The sequence below is a fragment of the Panthera tigris genome, chromosome C1 (genome assembly GCF_018350195.1).
Source record: "Panthera tigris isolate Pti1 chromosome C1, P.tigris_Pti1_mat1.1, whole genome shotgun sequence".
Taxonomy (NCBI): Eukaryota; Metazoa; Chordata; class Mammalia; order Carnivora; family Felidae; genus Panthera; species Panthera tigris.
Window position 1 is genome coordinate 213,182,462 of NC_056667.1, and position 21,143 is coordinate 213,203,604.

The 21,143-nt window shown below is 46.5% G+C and overlaps 1 protein-coding gene across 7 annotated transcripts in view; it reads left to right on the forward strand.

The window, feature by feature from the left end:
* The window catches only part of DGKD (diacylglycerol kinase delta), a 123,952-nt gene that overhangs the window by 18,395 nt on the left and 84,414 nt on the right, over positions 1 to 21,143 (forward strand). For 3 of the 7 annotated variants that reach the window (XM_042995699.1, XM_042995696.1, XM_042995701.1), the window contains 2 exons: positions 16,989 to 17,099; positions 18,734 to 18,814. In XM_042995699.1, coding sequence (XP_042851633.1) covers positions 17,007 to 17,099; positions 18,734 to 18,814 — 174 coding nt within the window. In that variant the 5' untranslated portion in view covers positions 16,989 to 17,006. Of the gene's footprint in view, positions 1 to 8,869; positions 8,924 to 14,992; positions 15,015 to 15,083; positions 15,612 to 16,988; positions 17,100 to 18,733; positions 18,815 to 21,143 lie in introns of those variants that run through there. The other 4 variants (XM_042995700.1, XM_042995702.1, XM_042995697.1 and 1 more) reach the window with 3 other exon arrangements.

The window sequence follows — 21,143 nt, forward strand, 5'->3', positions numbered from 1 at the left end:
AAGCATCTGACTCTTGATTTTGGCTCAGGTCATGATCTCACAGTTCATGGGTTCGAGCCCCGTGTTGGGCTTTGTGCTGACAGTGCAGAGCCTGCTTGGGATTCTCTCTCTCTGCCCCTCCCCTGCTTGCTCTCTCTCAAAAATAAATAAATAAACATTTAAAAAAATAAATAAAAGATTTCAGGAAGGAGGGAGACATAATCTGATCTATGTTGAAAAGGTTGCTCTGGCTGTGTTGTCGTTGGCCGAGTGAGTGCTGGTAGCCTGGGCCGAGGTTGTGGTGGTGGCAGTAATAGGGAGACTTAGTTGGATTTGACATTGTGAGAACTTGGTGATGGTTTGGTATGGGTGTTGGGGAAGAGGAGGCTTGTGGGATAACTGGAGCTCTTCTCTGACATAAGGAGGTCTGCTTGAGGACTGGTGGGGACCAGCTTTGGGATTTTGCCCTCACTGTGCCCTGCTGCAGTGGTACCCTGGATTCTTTATTCTCAACTATCCCAACTTTACAGCGGAGGGATGTAGGCTCAGAGCAGTTAGGTGGCTCGCCAGTGTGCCACCCAAGCCTTGTAGATTCCATACCACACCTCTTCCTACTGGGTCCTACCCAGCCCCTTGACAGTGGGGGTGGTTCCTGGAGGCTGAGAGAGGGAACAGTGGCACAGTGGGAGGGCCCGCTTAGCTCTGGCCACTGGCTTTCAGAGGTGGGGGGGAGCAGGAGAACCAATCCGAGAAGGAGGTGAGAAGCTGGTGAGGAAGAAGATGGAAGGGAGGGGAGGGGAAGAAGGTAAATTCCTGAATTCAGCACCCAGAGGTCCATCTGCACTATCATTATTGTTACTTTTGTATTTCCTTCCAGACTGTGTTTCTGGGTGTGTTTAATTGAGTTGGAATGAACGTATATGTAAGTTTCCACTTTCATGTTACAGGTATTTCTCGTGTTATTAAAGTCTCTTTATTCTTGGGGCGCCTGGGTGGCTCAGTCGGTTAAGTGTCAGACTCTTGACTTAGCTCAGGTCATGATGGTTGTGGTTCATGAGTTTTGAGCCGCAAGTCGGACTCTGTGCTGACAACTCAAAGCTTGCTTGGGATTCTCTCTCTCTGTCCCTCCTCCACTTGCTCTCTTTGTCTCTCAAAAATAAATAAACATTAAAAAAATAAAATCTCTTTATTCTTATCCCTTGTAATGGTTGTACCATATATTCTATGAAGATAGAAGAGAGACAGAGCCTGACTTGGGGCTCAGACTCATGAACTGTGAGATCATGACTTGAGCTGAAGTCAAGAGTTGGATGCTTAACCAACTGAACCACCCAGGCGCCCCACATGCACCGTGTTTGGTTGTTGTACCTCTTCAGACTCTCAGCTTAGAACAGCTCCCCATAGCCCCCTTCTCCCTCTCCTCCCCATTATGACACTGACTCTGTGAAGAGACCAGGGAAGCGGTCTTGTTAAACCTGTGTCTGGATTTGTCTGATTGTTTCCTTGTGGTTTCTTTGATCCTTTTATTTGCCGTAAACTGGAAGTGAGAGGTTTGAAGACTCGAATACGTTCGGGTTGATGTTTTGGGCAAATCTCCTAAATCTGGGATTCTCAGTGTCCTGTTAGGCTGTCCCCTCTGCTGTGTCATCATTTGCTTTATGTGGAGATGCTAGATCTTCCTGCTGAAAATGTAGATTTCCCTCTTTGCAGTTAGGAGGTAACCTGTGCGGTGCTTCCTGGGCACCGTGCAAATATCCTTTGCTTTGACAATCTACTCGGCTGCTTTCTTGAGCATTCATACATCATACTTGCCTGAATCAGCTACATTAAGAGTTTGCAAAATGGAGAGTTCCCCGCCCCGCCGCCCCGCCTGCCCCTTTCTGTCATTTCTTCCGTGTGTATCTGTTGGTATTCTGTAAAATTTACCCACTTCAACTGGGGAAGGACTACAGTTTCTCCTGGGGGGGAAAAAAAAGGCAGGGTAATTGCTAGATTCTGTTTAATTACCAATTTTCAAAGTAAGGATTCGGTAGAAGAGTCATTCCCAACAGAAGGCAGATGTTTTCTTTTCTCTCTCTCTCTCCCTATGGATTCACTATTTTTGTTCAGTGTTTTACAATCAGTCACAGTCATTCCTTTTGATGCTCAAATTGTCTACATTTCCCCAGGAGAGCCCCTTCAAGCTGGCTCTTTGGCCTTTGAACATTTGCTTGCTGTGTTGCAATCTGTTGTTTCATCTTTGGGCCGGAGCCCCGAGGTGGGGTTGTGGGGCACCGCGTCCAGTCTGGGCTGAGGGAGGCTGCTCTCCTCCCTCCTGTGCCTGGAATTTCGGCACATCAGCCTGGCAGGTCTTTGCTTTTCTTTTTTGGGTTTGTACTTCAGATTTTTGCATCTCTGCTTATTTTGGGTTCCTTTTGGATGGTTCTTATTGTAGGCTGATCTGTCCCTTTATCAATCTGTTGGAGAGCTTTCCCCTGTCTTTTCTTCTCTCCACTGTAGGCTACAGCATTCTGTGTCTCAGTTTTGTCTTGTTCATGACCAGTGACATTTTCTGCAGTGTACATTTTTCCCTTTAGCCCTTCACATGTGGGTTTTAATTCTGCTGGAGTGATTGTTTTTGCTTCCTTTTCTAATCATGGCCTGTATCGCAGCTTGTTGTACTTTAGTTTCATCATGTTCTCATTCTGGTGCACCCTGTCCTTGAAAAAACTTTAATTTTTTAATAGAGTCAGTGTCTTCCTGTAATCTTACAACAAGAAGCGCATATTTTCTAAAATGGTCTTCCGGTTTCTGTAATAAATTCATTTAGATTTATTCATGTGCATTATAGTGTAGCTTCAGCCTCTTACCTCCGCTTTTTTGTTTTGATTTATCAGTCCTAGAATGTGTTTGCCAGTCTACGGGTTCGAACTGCCATTAGCTGTGTGCTTGGCTGCCAGAGGGAATGTGAGTCCCGCCTGATATTGGCCACAGGTCCAGCGCTGTGCCTGCTGCTCTGGCCGGGCCATCCCTGCAGCCTCAGTCTGAGCAGTGAGGTGCCTTGGGTCACCTGTCACCCACTTCTGGCTGGCTCTGCTCTTCCTCATCTGAAGGTGATGGTGTCTGGGCAGTGGTGGTTTTCCTGAGCCGGCTCCTCTGGCCCCACCATGGTGAGGTACACCCCGTGCTCCAAGATGAGCAGTGCTTTGTCCCTTGCGCCAAGATGGAAGAGGGATACTCTGATTCTTTTTATTTACCGTTTGACCATTTTAAATGTATACAATTCAGTGGCATTAGGTACATTAGCAGTGTTGTGCAGCCAGCACCACTATTTAGTTCCAGAACTTTTTCCCCTCCGGGGAAACCCCTTCAACTCCATTGAGCAGTCACTGCCCATTCCCTCCTCTTCCCCAGCCACTCGTCCACTTTCTGTCTCCATGGGTTTGCCTGTTCTGGATATTTTGTGTAAATGGAATCATATAACACGTGGCCTTTTGTGTCTGGCATCTTTCCATTGGCATAGTGTTTTCAAGGTTCATCCGTGTTGTAGCATGTATCAGGACTTCGTTCCTTTTTGTGGCCTAATAGTATGTCATTGTATGGATATGCCACATTTTGTTTATCCATTCATATGTTGATGTATGTTTGAATCACTTCTATTTGGCTGTTATGAATAGAGCTGCTATGGACAAGTTATTGTTTGAATACCTGTTTTCAGTTCTTTTGAGTGTTTATCCAGGGAGTAGAATTGCTGGGTAATTCTGTGTTTACCTTATTGAAGAACATCTGAACTGTTCATCTTACATTTCCAACAACACAACAGCAATAGAGAGGGATTCCAGTTTCTCCACGTTTGCCAGCACTTTTTTTTTTTTTTTTTTTTAAATAATGGGGCCATCCTGATGCGTGCAAAGTGGTATCTCCTGGTATTGATTTGCATTTCCTTAGTGACTAACGATGTTGGGCATGTCTGTCTGTCTGTCTGTCTGTCTTTCTTTTTGTTGATGAGTGTTTTTTTCATGTGCTTCTTGGCCATTTGTATATCTTTGGAGAAATGTCTATTTCAGTCCTTTGCCCGTTTTTAAGTTGGGCTATCTTTCTGTTGAGTTGTAAATCTTTATATATTCTAAATATTGGACCCTTATCAAATCAGTGATTTGCAAATATTTTCTCCCCTTCTGTGGGTTCTCTTTTCACTGTCTTGATGGTGTCCTTTGAAGCACAAAAGGATTACAAATTTTGATGAAGTCGGCCTTATGCTTTCCGTCTCTTGTTTGTGCTTTTGGTGTCATATTTGAGAAATCCAGGGTCACGAAGATGTACTTTAGTGTTTTCTTCTAAGAGTGTTTTATCTTTTTATTTAGTCTTTGATCCATTTTGAGTTAATTTTTGTATGTGGTGGAAGGAAAAGGTCCAGTTTCACCCTTTCCCATGCAGATATTCCAGCACTGTTTGTTGAAGAGGACCACTTTTTTCCATCTGGATTTGGCCTCTCAAGCTACATACGCTGTAATACTTAAAATCAGCTATGAACTTCTCAGAATTGGTTGGTATTCTTGGACATTTTGGGTTGGTCTCAGTGGAGTTCATAGAGGGATGCGTGATAGAATCGTTCTTATGGATGGTTATGAGACATTTACGTATTTGAAGGGTTTGAAAGGAAATATCTGTATTTCTGACTTTTTGTTATCCTAGAACTCTTCTATATTTCAAGTTTGGGAGTGCAGACTCATTCTTTATATGGCTTGGGAAAATTTGAAATACTCATCTCGTTAAGTCTAATTCCACTTGGTAGCCTTTGTATTTAAACTCTTTGATAAAGAGGGACTAGTACTCAGAAGCTGAGCGAAAAGGAAGTCAGAAATTGTTATCTCTTTTCCCTGTGTTTTCATTTAGTTTAAGAGGGCAAGTAAAAAACCCAGGTTTGTCAATACTGAGTTATGAGTCTAATTATCTAAGTGTATTTTTTTACTGTCGACTAGTCATAATTGTCTAAGTGTATTTTTATATCCAGCCAGTGTTGTGTATGAGCTGGAATTGTGCTGTTTATAGAAACCCTGTAGCTTCTTCACCCTCCAGCAGCACATGTGGTGCAACCATTTGGGGAAGCAATTGGTGACATGTTTGAAAAACTCCAAGAAAGTCCCTACTCTTGACTCAGTAATTTCCATGGTAGGATCCTGTCCCAAGGAGATAATCTTAAATATGAAAAAGCACAGAGGACGTTGTGTTTATTGCAGCATTAAACATAAAAATTGTAAGCCCAGAAGACACTCCAGTTTAACAACCCACTGAGTTAATGACCAGGGCTGACAGCTGTTGTGTGCTGGCACCCCGCGCCATGCATAGGTGGTCTTACTTCATCTTCGGGAGTGTGAGAAGGTTGCCATGAGGTGGCCGAGTGCCCGGGCCACAGAACTGGGAAGTGGCAGAGCGAGTTGCTGCTCTTGTGCGTACAGCAGCCATTCAGGTGATTGAGGAAGGCAGTAATGTGGACAGTACTTCGTGATGCTGGGGAAACAGAGAGGCATTGTGTACAGAAGGCCATTCAGCTTTGTGCAAAACACCGTGCATGGGAAGTAAGATGAAGAAAGTTTCCAAACTAATGCCATGGATTGTGCCCTGATACCAGGGGTGGTGCAATTTGGATTGTTTCTATTTCTACGTTTCTGAATTTCCTAAAATGAGCATTATTTTATACTAAAGGAAACAGAAACAGGGCTGTCCTTCAGTTGAGAATTCCTGACACGGATGGTGTAGGATGCTGTGTGCTGGTAGCAGAAGATGGAGAAGAGTCTGTCCTTAGTCTCTTCTCTGGAATGTCCTGAAACACGGCTGAAACAGTTCCAACTCTCAGGATCAAAACAGATGAAGTTTAAGGAGCCAGATAATACAAAAGGGCATGACTTGCAAAAACATAGGATTTAAACTTCAGAGTATCCTAATAAATGTGTACATTATATGCAGTATCTTAGTGATGTTCCCCTTTGTTTAAACTTATTTTTTTTTTTTATTTTAGAGAGAGCACACGAGTGGGGGAGAGGTGGAGAGAGAGAGAGAGAGAGAGAGAGAGAGAGAGAGAGAGAGAGAGAATGAGAGAATGAGAGAATGAGAGAATTTTAAGCAGGCTCCATGCTCAGTGTAGAGCTTGATGGGGCTCAATCCCACAACTCAGGGATCATGACCTGAGCCAAAATCAGGAGTCAGATGCTTAACCGACTGAGCCACCCAGGCACCTCCCCTTTGTTTAAACTTTTAACTCCTGTGTTGAAAATAATGCTAAACTTATCTAAACAGAGAACTAAAGGTCTTGATATAAATAAGATTAAAAAAATTTAATTTTTAATTTTTTAATTTTTGTAAAGTTTACTTATTTATTTTGAGAGAGAAAGAAAGAGTGAGTCAGAGAGGAGCAGGGAAAGAGAATCCCAAGCAGGCTCTGCACTGTCAGTGCAGAGCCCGATGTGGGGTTTGGACTCATGAACTGTGAGATCTGAGCCGAAGTTGGATGCTTAAGACTGAGCCACCCAGGCTTTTCTAAAAATTTTTTATTTTAGAGAGAGTAAGAGTAAGGTAGAGGGGCAGGGGGAGAGAAAGAGAGGATCCCAAGCAGTCTCCATGCTCAATGCAGAGCCTGACATGGGGCTCAATCCCACGACCCTGGGATCACGACCCAAGCCAAAATCAAGAGTCAGATGTTCAACTGACTAAGCCATGCAGGTGCCCCTAAATAAGATATATTTTATTTATTTGTTTATTATATTTTTAAGAATATTTGAGAGAGCACGAGCGAGTGCACGTGTGCGTGCACGTGTGTGTGCAGGGGAGGGGCAGGGAGAGAGGGAGACAGAGGATCCAAAGCAGGCTCTGTGCTGACAGCACAGAGCCCAATGTAGGGTTCAAACTCACAAACTGTGAGATTATGACCTGAGCCGAAGTCGGATGTACAACCGACTGAGCCACCCAGGCACCCCAAGATATGTTTTTAAAGAAGGTATATTTTAGCCTGACATTGAAATTATTTCATGTATGAAATGCTGTCAGTTTCTTAGATTTGTTCCTAGTTATTTCAGTATCCTTAAACATTAGAAAAGATGAACCAGAAATAGGATACAGAGCAACAAACACAAAAACAGATCTGGTCACAATATATTTGGAAAAGCAGGTCATTAAATAATTTGTGTATTACATAACCCCACTTTTCTGTTTTATTCATGCACTGAAAACACGAAGGATGTTATCGCAGGACGTCAGTGGCAGGTGTTAGCATGGCTGGGCTGAATGTTCTCAAGTGAAGAAAAAGCACTTCCCGTAAGCACGTCGACCGAGTTGGCTGCTTAACACGAGACTTTACTTCTACCTTATGTCTGAAAATGAGACAGAGGGGCTGTGGAACCCAGGGAAGGGGCATTTGAGTAGTGATGGTTATGACACGGCTTTATGTTTGTGTGGCGCTTTGCAGCATGTGTGAGCCTTTCTCTCAGGGATTTCCTGCTCTGTGCAGCACCCCTGAGGTGGGATCGGCAGGTCAGGAACTGGGGTGTGGGGGGTGGCTGCCTTTAGCCCCGGTGGTAGCGGCTCCGGGCCTTGCATTCAAGCCTCTGGTGTGTTTCATTCACGTCTGAGTTGCCAGAGCACCCTGTCTGTACCTCTAATGGAAATTTCCAAACATACACAAAAGTAAGGAGAGGGGTTTTAATCAGTCACTGGGTGTAAACAGTCGTCAGTGTTGTGTCTTTCATATTTCGTCTGTCCCCACCCCCGAGCCCCACTTTCTTCTGAGTATTTAAAGCAAATTCCTCTCGTACTTTTTACTTTGTAAAAGTATCCCTCTCTCGCTGCACAGTTTCCTTAAAGGTCAAGGGTCTTGTCTCTTTCATCATCATATTCCCAGCCGTACTCGCACTTAAGTGTTCGATAAATATTTGTTGAAACGCAGAGTGCGTTTCATTGCACAGGTCCGTGGGGAGACGGGTTTTCCTCTGGAGGCTCACAGAAGCCAGGCGAGCCTTTGGTGCCTTGACTGAACCACAGCGTGTGTGTATTTGGAAGTCGCTCCTGCTGTTGGTGGTTGGGGTTGCCCACGTGGTGTGCAGGGGGGTGGTTGTGCCTCGACGTGCACGTTTGTCCACGCGCTCACCCCAAGAAGTGGGAGGAGCAGTTTATGACTGTAGTTTTAGTCTTACTTGTAAAGGCAAACGAACAGAAGAAAACCTTACCTCAAGCATGCTTTTTAATCTTTTCACTTGATATTGAAATGTGGAGAGTTGAAATCAGACAGACATGGGTTTGAACCCCACATCTGTCCCTTCTCTGTGGACATAGGTCCTCTCTGGATGGACCTCAGTGTCTTCATAAGTGAGATGGGGTAGTAAGTGTTCAGTGCAGTGAGGATTAAATGAGATTCTGATAACTAAGTTCCTGTCCTGGTATGGAGTAGGCCCTGCACAGATACCGACCCTGTCTTTCTCTTCTTGCCTGGTTTGTGGCAAACGGGAGTGGGTGCGGTGTCTCTCTTGGGCGGGTTGTGTAGACAAAGTGGGGTCATCTGTGGAAGCTCTTAGACGGGGGCCATGAGAGCTGTCCGGGGTGCTGCGTCCGACGGCGGCTGCCCCTTCTGTGTCCTTATACAATCACGCACCTTCCAGAGGGCTGGCTCGATTCCTTCCCCGTCTTGTCTGCTCTGTCCCTCCCCCGCCCAGAGGTAGCCACCTAACCATTTTTATTGTTTTATTATTTTGGTTAATTCTTCCACTGTTGTTTGAAAATTTAAAGATACTGTCTGCACATACTTGCCTTTAAGTTTTGTCTCTGCACACACACACACACACATACACACACAGATATCCTTTTTACACAAATGTAGCATGCCCCCTATATGTACTACACCTTTCTTTTTTTTACTTCATAGAATCCATAGCTGTATTCCAAGCAGATTCCAAGCAGAGGAAGGATCTATCCAAAAGTAGGTGGCTACAAAAGAGCTGGTGTGTTTGGGTCGGATGGTTCTGGGGCTGAGGCAGTAGGCTCTGGGGTGGGTGGGAGGGATTGAAAAGAGCCTTGAAGGGCCACAGTTGGCTTCCCTCAAGACACAGGAAAACAAGGGGATGTTTGTGAGTGGGCCAGGGACGCCTTGGTTAGCGCAGGGTGCTTATCCGAATCCTCGGGGGAGCTTTTGCACTCTGTGGCTACCTGGTCCCCTGCTGGGGAGCGGCTGGCAGCGTTTCAGAACTTGCTAGGTGATGCTGCTGGTAGTGGACCTGAGAGGCAGCAGAGGGCTGGCAGCAGGCCGGAGGGTGCACGGTGGTAGAGAGCGGAAGGCAGGGATCCCCCCCACTGCGGTATGCTCAGGCACCGCCGGGGCTCTTGTCTTCACATTCTGGGGATTTAGGAACAGTGGGTTTCATGAGTGTTCCGGGGGTTCTGACCCTGGTGGTCTGGGTCATCCCTGAGAGACACAGAGACAGACAATAATTTAAGCCCGAGGTGGGGATCCAAACTAAGCTGTGGCAGAGGGCCTGAAGATAGAGCGGAGTCCTGAGTGACTTTAACGAGTGGAGTCGGTACTGGGTAACCAGTTAGGGCGGGGAGTGGAGGTGGGACGAGTGGCATATGCCTCATGCTTCTGTCAGCTTTGATGGTGCTGGTAAGAGGAAATACCGAGTGGTGGGAGCAAGTTAGAAAGTGAGGGGCTGATGAAGAGGCTGGTTGGATGCGGATCACATTTAGGGTGCGGGGCCTCGGAAACCTAGGGACACCAGTGTCTGGTAGCAGAACAGCCACTGATGGTGACGGAGCAGGAGCCAACTCAGCCAACCCACCTTTACTGGACAGGAGTGCGTCTGGCAGATTGATGATGCCTTAAGACCTACATCGTTTGTGCTTTTCTGCCTCACCAGCTGGCTCCCACCTCGGGGTCTCAGCATCGCTGCCACAGCTCTACACGCGGTGTCCGCATTCAAGACAAGAGGGAGGGGGAAGGGGGGAGCTGAAGCCACACGTGTTCTCACACATCAGTGAAGCAATTCGCAGCCCCCGCAGGATGTTCATGTAGGTCTGTCTGACCAAGACCGAATCCTGTGGCTGGGGCTGGGGGAGTGTGCTCAGCGTTGTGATGTTGGTCACACTCGGTACAACTAGCCCGCTCAGAACTGAGACTGCGTTAGCTGAGAGGGCAGGGAGTTGGGGGGGGGGGCATCCCGCAGTGATAGAAGAGCCCTCAGATTTAGGGGGTGTGGGTGTGGACACCAAGGGAAGGACAGATTGAGGAGCGGCTCCTTGGGGGGATTTGGGCATTATGCTTTGGGGCCGGCCACTTTTTGGCTTTTCTGCTTTGGCCCTTCCTCATATTAGTGGGACAGGAATGGGACATCTCCCTAACTCTCAAGTGACAGGGGCTTGGGGACATGGTTGCTTTTCATCTTGCAGGCAGTGCATCGAAGGAGGAAAGCCAGGGTGGTTAGTGGCAAAGAGGAAGTTGGGTTCTCTTGATTGGTAGAAAACAAGGCTGTCCTTTCTTCACGAGTTAGCGGTTTTGGGGTCTTTAGAAAACTCATGTGGGGCACCTTTGTGTCAGATTGTTGGCTTCAGATATGGGTTCTGGCTGTGCAGAGTTGGGAGCAATTCTCCAGCACAGCAGGTACCCATGTGTACCCAGCAGGTACCCTCTCTCTCCTGCTGGTTGCTGGTGCCGTGGAGACACCTAATGTGTATAATCGGTTGTGGCCTGAGGTGTGCACGCTTCCTCAGTTTCTGATAGGATGTGATAAGACCGGGTGGTAGTGAGTAGGGAGGGGAGTTGTAGGTAAGTTGCAGGTAGTTCCAAATCCGGATGAACTGGGATGGATTTGCGGGTGGTGTCTTGAATTGCTGAAGGAATTTGCCTTTGCTTACTTTGTTTTAAATCAGAGCTATCAGTAGACTTTTATGTTTCATTTTGCCAACAAATATTTTTTGCCTACTATGTAGGCCCTAGATTTGAATTACAGGTCTTCTACTAGTTATGTGGCCTTGAATGACCTACGTAATTCTTCAGACCCTCAGTCCCCTAACCTGTAAAATGGGAGTATTGTTACATACCTCTGAAGTTGATGTGAAGGTTAAAAGGTAAAAATGCCTTGCATGAACGTACTAGGTACGGTGGGTACTCACTCAGTAAGCATTTAAAAGAACCTCTAGGCCTTTGGGTTTGTGAACAAACCATACTGTTTATGGTATTCAGATACTATAAAGCATAGAAGGTTCAATGTAAGAGTAAGGAGGCCTGATTGTTTCTTTGTGGTCTGTTATTAGCTGTTTAATTGTGGAGAAGTTCCTCAGTCTGTCATTGGCCAGTTGTCTTGTCAGTTGGGATATTAGCATGTATTTGTTCTGTTAAGAAAGCTAATAGATACAAAAGTGCTCCAGAGAATTTCAAGTGATATGCAAATTTACGGCAATAACTTTTACTTACCTTTTTTTTCACAAACATTTTATTTATTTAAAAAATTTTAAGTTTATTTATTTATTTAGAGAGAGGCAGAGAGAGAAGGAGAGTGAGAATCCCAAGTAGGCTCCTTACTGTTAGCACAAAGCCTGACACAGGGCTCAAACACACAAACCTTGAGATCATGACCTGAGCCGAAATCAAGTCAGACGCTTAACCGGCTAAGCCACCCAGGCGCCCCTCACAGAAACGTTTTAATAGTTCTTTTGTTTATTAACTTTATATGGTAATAGCCCCACTTTTTTTTTTTTTTTTTTAACTTTGTGAATTTGGATGGCGTGGACTTAGTGTAATCAGGTTTATGTAGGTTTTTGCTGAAGGACTCAAAAGGCTTAAGGACAAATTGATGGCTGATGTGAAACATTTGTCTAGATTTTTCACTCTTCTTTTCTTTTAAAAAAATTTTTTTTAATGTTTATTTATTTATTTTTGAGACAGAGAGAGACAGAGCATGAACGGGGGAGGGTCAGAGAGAGGGAGACACAGAATCTGAAGCAGGCTCCGGGCTCTGAGCTGTCAGCACAGAGCCCGACGCGGGGCTCGAACTCACGGACTGTGAGATCGTGACCTGAGCCGAAGTCGGCCGCTTAACCGACTGAGCCGCCCAGGCGCCCCAGTCACTCTTCTTTTCTTTATCCTCCCCGCCTCGTTCCCCACCCTCCTTATTTCCTGGCCCGCCTGCAGCCCCTAGCCCTGTCCTCTCAGGCAGGCTGGCCAGCAAGGAACGTGTGGAAGTTCTTACGCTTACAGTGCGCGAGACGCTGATGGCACCAGCAGAGCTCTGCCTGAGGTTTTACCTCTGTCCTTTTATTGACTTTGTTTTCCCCTTTCTTTCTACATACTAAAGAACATGTGTGTAAACGTCAGTGCAGCATAAACGCACGTGGTAAAACTGCACGTGTGGACCCAGGCTTTCAGCAGGGTATTGGGATGTCACCCTCAGGGCTCCTTTCTGTCCAGCCCGCTGCCCTTCAGCATCTCTCAGTCACCATTGGACTTAACCCTGGTTCATGCCTTCTGTCAGTTTACCGTTTGGCAGCTTCTTTTTCTTCGTTACCATTTTGCAGGGGTTCTTAGAATATTCTGGCTGTTGGCAGTGTCGCGCGTATCTTCTCCCAGTGTGTGACTTCACCCTTCCCTTTCTTTGTAAGGTGTCTTTGATGAACAGAAGTTCTCAGTTGGAATGTAGTTGGCTTTAGCAGTCTTACAGTTTGTGTTTAGTGTTTTTTCAATCCTATTTGAGAAATCCATCCCCTCTTCCACTGCCACCCAGTCCCAAGGTCATAAGGCAGTTCTCCTGTATTGTCTGCTGAAACTTCAAGTTCTGCCTTCTGCGTCGCATCTGTAGCCCCCCCGGGGCTGACTTGTGTCTGTGGCGTGTGCGGTAGAGGACTGCGAGCGTCCTTCCCTTTGGGTGACCTGCTGTCTTAGGCCGGCCACTGACTGGTCCCTCCTCGCCCCCCAGCTGGAGAAGCTGCTGCTGTCACATGTCACACTTTCCAATCTGTGAGCATCTGTTTCTGGGCTGTCCTGAGCCCCAAATGCTGCTGCTTCTCATTTGCTTGAAGGAATAGCCCAGGACACGTGCAGGTGTTTTGTTGTAGCAATAGCCTTGTTGGTAGTATTGAGAGGGGGAAGCATTCCACCTGTTCTAGCAGCAGGGCGCGAGCTGAGTGATAAAGCACATCAGTACAGGGAGATACTCTGCAGCTGACAGAGATAGATTCACTAATATGGACGGGTGTTGACAATATATCTCGACAGAAAAAATAGTAAGTTAAAGTACGGTATGTGCACTATGATTTCACGTTTATAAAAAGTTAAGAAACGTGCAGGTTAAAAAAAAAACCCACCTCCCATTTTTGCTTCCTCCCATCCCGGTCACATTTGGGGTGCTGTACTCTGGCTTCGCCCTGGCAGGTCCTCCTCCGGCTCCTCCCAGTTGGCATCATCAGTGTGTCCTCTTGGGTTTTTTCTCCTCGCCCCTGGCCTTGTGCCCACTTTCTTCTATCCTCCGTTTGGGTTCCCGCCTCCTTTCTGCACCCGAGCCGGTGTCCTGGGATTCCCTGTTCCCTGCGCCTGCTCTCCTTCTGCCTCTCCATACGGGCCTCATTGAAGCACCTCCCTGTTAAACCTTCTCTCACGCCCTGACCTCTTATCCGCAGCCATCTCTCCGCTCAGCTGGCCCTGGCAGCATCGAGGCCCTTGTGGCATGCCCCAGACGAAGCCCCCATCCCCCTACCCATGAGACCTGAGTCCTTGCCCCTGTCTGTGGCCGTCTTCTTCCTGTCTCCCTCCCAGATGCTCAGTGTTGCCGGTTGCCCTCTTATAAGAGTTTCTGGAGTGTTCTGCATGCCTCCAGATTTCCCTCCCCTTTCCTCCACACTGTGGCCAGAACCATCTTTCCAAAGTGTACATGAGGGCCGGAGACCGACAGGCCTGACAATCAGTGATCTGAGAGCAGGTTTGAGCAGGGCTCGCGGGGCCTGCTCTCGCCTTTCCCTGCCCACTGGTTTGAAGCCTCTTTAAGGGCATTTCCAGAGCTGTGTTCCTCAGCCCTTTGTTCCCGGGCAGGATGACTGGAGACTTGAACTTCCCCAACAGCAGGTGCCCGGGTAGTCTCGCCCATGGGCCAGGAGCGGTCTGTCTGCTCACTGCGGGTGGCCGTGGCGCCCGGGCCGAAGACTGCTGGTTTCATCCCTGGAGTCCAGCCTGGGGATTTCCTGTTTGGAGGTGGGCATGGGGCTCGCTTTTGCACTCTACCTGATTCTCAGTGCCTGAGTGTGTTTCAAATCGGTCCTTTCTTGTTCCTGATGGTAATGAAGGTGCCCTGGATGGCTGGAAGGACAGAGTGGGCCCTTTTGTTTGTGCACGGAACTTGACCAAACGGTTCTGGGAGTCTGGCCGCCCAGCACGCCCTGAGCGAGCTGTGCTGGAGTCTGGGGTTTTGACTGCTGGTTCTCCGCTCTGTTGGGCATGAGGAGGAGCCCTGCCAGCTGAGCAGTGTTTCCTGTGGGTGCCAGTTACAAGCTGCCAAATGCAAAACATAGCAGATTATTCAGGGGTGTTATTTTCTTGACCACTTTTAGTTCATTGCTTTTGACTGAGTGTTTAAAAATATTCTGCAGCATATCTGTAGTATTCTCGAGCAGCGAATCAGGAGAAGAGACACAGTTTCTGAGAAAGCTTCAAAGAAATACTGGTCTTTATCTTTTCCCCAGCCTTTTCCGCTGAAACCCACCAGAGTCTTTTTCTGAGTGCTCTTGTTCTATAAATAGAACAGCGGCCCTCCTCGGGTAGCCCAAGATCGCAGCTCTCATCCGCTTTCTGAAAGATGTGTGTGTGTGTGTGGTGGACTGGATTGTGTTTTAATTTTTCTTTTCTTTTATGTGTGAGATGTGTGGCGGGAGATGCAAGAAAAAATACTGCAGCGTTTATCTTTTAAAAATAACTTATTATAACTTTTCTGGGTCGGAGCTTGTTGGTTTTGTTGTCGTCGTCGTCTTTTTTTTTTTTTTTTTTTAACTTTGCATTTAGGGAAGAGATGGAAGTGGTGACCCCCCCTGCAGAGGTAAGCAAGACGCGTGGGGGCGAGGAGAGGTGCTTCGCCTGGGAGCGAGGCCTCAGGCCAAGGAGGAGAGGCTGGCCCGGAGCGCAGTGCTGGCGCCCGTGGGTCTGCATCAGGTCTCTGAAGAGCACGTTGACATGAGTGTCCATGTGTACTTGGGTCTGAAAACAGTGTGAGGAGGCAACCTGGTAGTCCTTCCGTACCGAGGACTGGTTTCTACCTGCAGCTCCTGGGTTCAGAGGTGGGGCTTTCTCTCCGCCTGGGATCAGCCTCTGGTTCAGCACATGCTCCCGCACTTCAGAAAAGCCAGCGCCGTCCTGTAGCTAAGGATGGCAGTTTGCATTCTGTGACTGTCGTCAGTAGTCTGTTCTTGGATCACTGGGTGATGCTGTGTTCCTCTCTCTCCTGCCGGCACTCTTTAATTACCTGAGGAAGGAGGTTCCTCAGTGATTTTTGTCCTGGGAGTCGGAGAAGGTTGCTGTTCGTCCTGCTAGGCCAGCCCTGCCCGCACAGACCCCACGGTACCTGGCACGTGGTCGGGAGCCGGCACGGGCGGCTCCCCTGCCCGGGAGGCCCATGGGGAGGATGCCCGGTGGCAGGGTAAGGACAGAGCAACGGCCCGCAATCCCAGGCCCCCCCCCCCCCCCCCCCCGGGCTGCTCAGGTTGGGGTTCTGGTGCCTGACCCGGTGTTAGTGGTGTGTGTGGGACGGGAGGCTTTCTTTGTCATGCTTCTTGGGGTGGGGGGTGACTGCATCCCAAGCTCCCCGCTTCTCTGTCTGGAGTTGGCTGATGTTGGGACCGGGCAGCGCTGCTGTTCCACTCTTGCCTTCTGATGTGTTTGGGTTACGTGAAGTTTCTGTGTCTGGTTTTGTCTTACGTCGTCTTCGGTGGCCACAGCACCCAAGTGCTTCCGACAGATACTTTCTTAAAGAAGTTACTTAGAGTGCAAAGCAATGTGGGATTGGGTAATTCAACCCAAACTCCTCTGAACCAGTATTTGTGTACTTGAGCAGAGTTTTGTGCATTCTGCCTGACTCCGTGGTGGGACTCTGTGGAGAATGGCCGTTTCTGTCAGCTGGGGAAAACGGGGTGCACATGCCGAGAGCCAGGCTCTTGTTTCATGCATGTTGTTTATTCGTTTTGACTCTTAGTGGCTCCCAGCGGTTCAGATGTGTAATGATCAAGTGGTTCCTTGAGCATTTAACTTCTGAGTGCTCTGCAGGGCTCCTTTTGTCCTGTCAGACCAGCACAGGGGACAGCACAAGAGAGAAGCAGGTCCAGGAGAAGGCATGTCCCATTCTTGGCTTTCATTGAGCCAAGGTGAGTGGAGTGCTGTCCACCTGGATTGTTAAGGGAACTCCAGTTTGTGGCGGATGCATCAGATTTATGGGATGAGAGGAGTTTTCGTGACTTTGGTCGTGGAACTTCTCTCTGCAGCGTGGGCGGAGGCACACGCCTAGCTTGTGAATGGGGTGACGGTTGAGTGGGGTGCAGGCCTGCAGCTACGCTGAACCCCACAGCAACCTACGTCGACAGTTTTGGCAACAGGATCCTGAGAAATGGCAGGAAGCCAGAGAACACGGAGACGGGGCCAAGAATAGCTGAAAAATACCAAACGCTGAAGTTGGAAAATGCTCTGGCCCCTTGCTGCCTACTGTTGGCCTGCAAGCCTTCACGTCCCCTGCTGCTGATCCCCAGGGCATAGCCGGGCACACCTTGGGCCCCAGACAACCTCACCACTCAGGCACGCTGGTGTCCCTCAGACAATCATGTAGCCCCCCCCCCCCCCCCCAAGCAGCGCGCTCGGCCGGTCCATAAGTAATCAGGGTCTGGGGAGAGTGGGGGAATCCCTCCTTCAGTTAGGCCACTGGCCCGTTAGGGACATGCACGCACCGGCCCATCTGTGTGCAGTTCTGCCGGACGGGCCCGAGGGCACCATGCAAACGCTTGCTTATGAATCATTTCTGTGCTTTCAGACCGTCATCAAAGAGGGGATGCTGACCAAACAGAACAATTCATTCCAGCGATCAAAAAGGAGATACTTCAAGCTGCGGGGGCGGACGCTGTACTATGCAAAAACGGCCAAGGTGAGATGCGGTGGAGGGGCCGCCGGGGAGAGGGTTCCCACGGGGTCCGCGTCTTGGGAGAAACCTTCGCTTCTTGGATCTGTTACTTCCAGTGAGTTTGGCAATACTCTAGGGTGCTAGCTTTAATTTGTCTCAAGCCATGTTCTATTTCTTACAGACATTGACTTTTACTCATTTTTCTCTTTCCTTAATGTCATATGTCACCAATGAAGAAAAGGGGAAATGTCACAGAAATAATCAAATTACAGTTAGAGATCCTTCTTTCGGAAGGATTGGGGGGTCACAGCCTTAGAACTCTTTTATTACGGACTAAAATTAAAATGTCTTTTTTAGAAAAGTGCTTTATTGAGGTATAATTGGCAAGCAAAAAGCTGTACAACTTTAACGTGTACAGCTTAGTTTGGAGACAGGTAGTAAATATCTATGAAACTGATTAAAAGTGTTTCTGAAGTATGTTGGGCTTCTTGGTGTGTGAGCAGAACTGAGATTCTGTCTCTAGGCTTCTGGCCGTGGTCCTTCTTTCCATGTGCAATCTTGTATGTGAGCTTTACCGTGAGAGCCACCAGGCAGCTTAGTGGAAGACAAGGAGCCAGTCAAACCCACTAAATTACTGCTGTGTTTACATAAATGCAGTAAATGCAAAGCCAGTTTTTGGTATTCTGAATACCAGTATTCGTATTGTTGTCAATACTTATATTTTGGTATTAAAATGTAAATGATTCGGATTCCAGATTTGTGTTGGAGATGTATCCCTAGGGAGTGCATTCAAATGTGAAATTGAACAGAACAACTTGTTTAGATAGGGTTCTGACCACATCCCTCATTTAAAAAAACAAAACAAAACACTCATAGTTATTTTAGTTCTTTGTGTGTGTGGAGTGGGGGGAGGAGGTTACTTAAAAGGCTGAGTCTTTCTAAGTCATTAGCATTTCCTCCAGGGTTCCCAGTAGACTCCTCTTAGAGGGGACAGTAAGGTAAGTGGGAGGTGTGGACTGATGAAGGGATTTGGAGGGGGAGAGTGAGGGTGGAAATGGGCTGGAGAGAAGGTCCCGGGACTCATTCATTCTCCCATCCTCCTCCTGGAGTCTGGTGGTCTCTCTCCTCAGGACTGAATTCCTTCTGCTCTGCTCCCTTGGTTTTTTTGTTGTTGTTGTTGTTCATGGCCACATCCCTTCTATTTGGGTTGGTCTCTCTTCCTAGAATTATTTATTTCAGCCAGGACCTTTCCCGCTAAGTGTGTTGGCTGGACAAACCAAAACCGGAAGGACAGGAGATCCTCAGTCTGGACCCCTGTTCCCTCAGGTGGACTCTGTGGGAAGGCATATTTCACATATAAAAGTGAAATGCTGAGCAGTACAAAAGTTAAATACAGAAATCACAGTGTTTTGTTTTGCTTCCACGAATGCAATCACTAATGAACTCCTGGATTAACACCCGGAGCTCTACCTGTGAGCTCTGTGCTCCGTGTGTAGTCACTGCACCTTTAGTCCTCAAGTGTCAAGTGCTCAAGGTTCCAGGGTTCCAGGCACGTGGGCATCTGTGGGTGTTTGACTAGGGTTGAGGAGAGTGGGGGGGCAATGCTGGGCTGGGTGCCTTGGCTGCGCACTGACCCTGGTGCCTGTGCCTCTCTGCAGTCCATCATATTTGACGAGGTGGACCTGACAGATGCCAGCGTGGCTGAATCCAGCACCAAGAACGTCAACAACAGTTTCACGGTAAGACTCCGGACCACACCTTTCTCGATTCTTCACCATGTGTAGCTTTCCTTTTTAATTTGAACACGTGCGTGCGAGCAGTTCTTTTCTCTGATTGGAATGCTTCCTGGTAAATTTTGAATTTAATGTTGAAAATCATACTGTGGTTGGAGAAAAACTGGGAATTTGGCACATGTAAGCTCAAAAGAACAAGAGGGTCCAAGTGAACTGTTTTTAACGTGTTGTTACATTTCTCTAGGTTTTGCACAGAGCTTTGTTTCTTATGATTATTGTAGAAAATTTGGAAAACACGGGAAAATATGTTGAAGCACGTAACCATAATTCAGCTACCTCAAGACATATACTGTTGATATTTTGGTGTATTTCTTTTCTTCTTTACTTTTAGACTGTCCTCGCACCCCCTGCCACCTGCCCAATTTATAGCAGTTATGTTGTACTTTTTGCAAAAGTTCTAAGGGCATAAATTCATGTGACCTCACTGTCCAGAGGTAGCCAGGTGCTCACTCTAGAGTGTTTGTGTGTATTTCTTTAAAAAAAAAAAAAAAAAATTTTTTTTAATGTTTATTTATTTTTGAGACAGAGAACGAGTGTGAACGGGAGAGGGTCAGAGAGAGGGAGACACAGAATCCAAAGCAGGCTCCAGGCTCCGAGCTGTCAGCACAGAGCCCGATGCGGGGCTCGAACCTGCGGAGTGTGAGATCATGACCTGAGCCGAAGTCGGATGCTTAACCAACTTGAGCCACCCAGGCGCCCCTGTCTTTATTTCTAAATATGTGTGGCTTCACCCACATACCCCATGAGATTTTTATGATCCTTTTGTTTTACACTTGCTTTTTTTTTTTTTCCCTCCCCCCTCTTGAGAATTTATGGTGGACATTTTTCCATGTCAGTTGATCTAAATGTTCCTCATATTTTTTAATCACTATATAGATAGCATTTCTGGTGTGACTGTAATTTTGGTTTCAGGGGCTGACTTTAAAATCGTTCTGTATAAAGTGTGATTCTAAGGGCAGGAGTGGAGCATTTAAAAGTATGTTTCTATGATTGAGCTAGTCCATCTAGAAGTAAAGTATGCTACCTGATTTTTTTTTTTTTCAACTCTTTTGTAACTCCATCAAAGTGCGTAACTTTCTTTACATTTAGGATCTGACATTTTGCATGTTAGTTTCGGATAGTTTCAGGTTTTGTTTTATTTATTTATGGGCTGATTATTGATGTTGCTGTTGCAAATGGGATTTTTCTTCCTCCATTTAAACTTCTATTTATTTTGTTTTGATGTATCTAACTGCTCTTGGTTCTGGTTCATGGCTTATCGAATTAGTCAGACTTCCCTGGTGGTCTCTCTTACTTGATGCTTCGATTTACTTGGAATGTTTTTACTTTTTCACCATCAATTTTATTGTTTACTTACTAGCTGGGGAGATACTTTGAAAACTATGTAAGTGGATTATTCTGTGATTTGTGGCTTTTAGAGTGTTAATAGGAAGAGGTGTTGACTTTTATTGGGGTGTTTTGAGCATTAATTTAGTTGATCATGTTGGTTTTAGGTATTTACACACTTCCTAATAATAAGTTGGTCTTGGCCATGTTAGATTTTACAACCTCGTTTTGTTTAGGCTTTTCCTATCTAATGTGTATGGATGGACATTTCCTCTGGAGTAGGAGGTAGGTAGCCTTTGCTGTTTTGATCTCAGAGTTAGACTAGCCCCATAAAATTAATTTAGTAACTTTCCATAACTTTATGTGTTCTGGAACACTTTATATGGCTTTAGAATTGATGGTTTCTTGAACAGCTGAGAGAAATTACTTTAAATTCTCGGTCATAAGGACTCTTCAGGGAGGTAAGGCTGTGAAAAGGTTTGTTTTTGCTTCCTGATGATTGGAGCTTTTTTACTGCTTGACTTCATTTTTGTATTTTACTTTCCCACTTATCCTGCACCTTCAAATTCAGTGGCATATATTATTTGCACTTGAAGCATCAGTGTGTCTGGTTATATCCCTTTTGCATTTCTAATTTCATTTGTTTAGCTTTTGTTTTTCTTGTCAGATTTCTTAAACTCCATCACTTTTGTTGTTTTATATGGGAACCAGTTCTTGGATTATTGATCAGTTCCATTTTTTCTGGCACCTAATTGAGTTTCTGCATTTATATTCATTGTCTCTTTTCTGCTTTTCACAACTTTTAAAAACAACCCACTGATTAGCTTATTCTCATTTTCATTATGTGTGTGTGTATGTATATAATTATATACACAATGAAATTGTCTATGTGATGAAAACATGAGGGACTCTTAATTGAACTCTGAGTGCCTTTCTGTTCACATTCTGA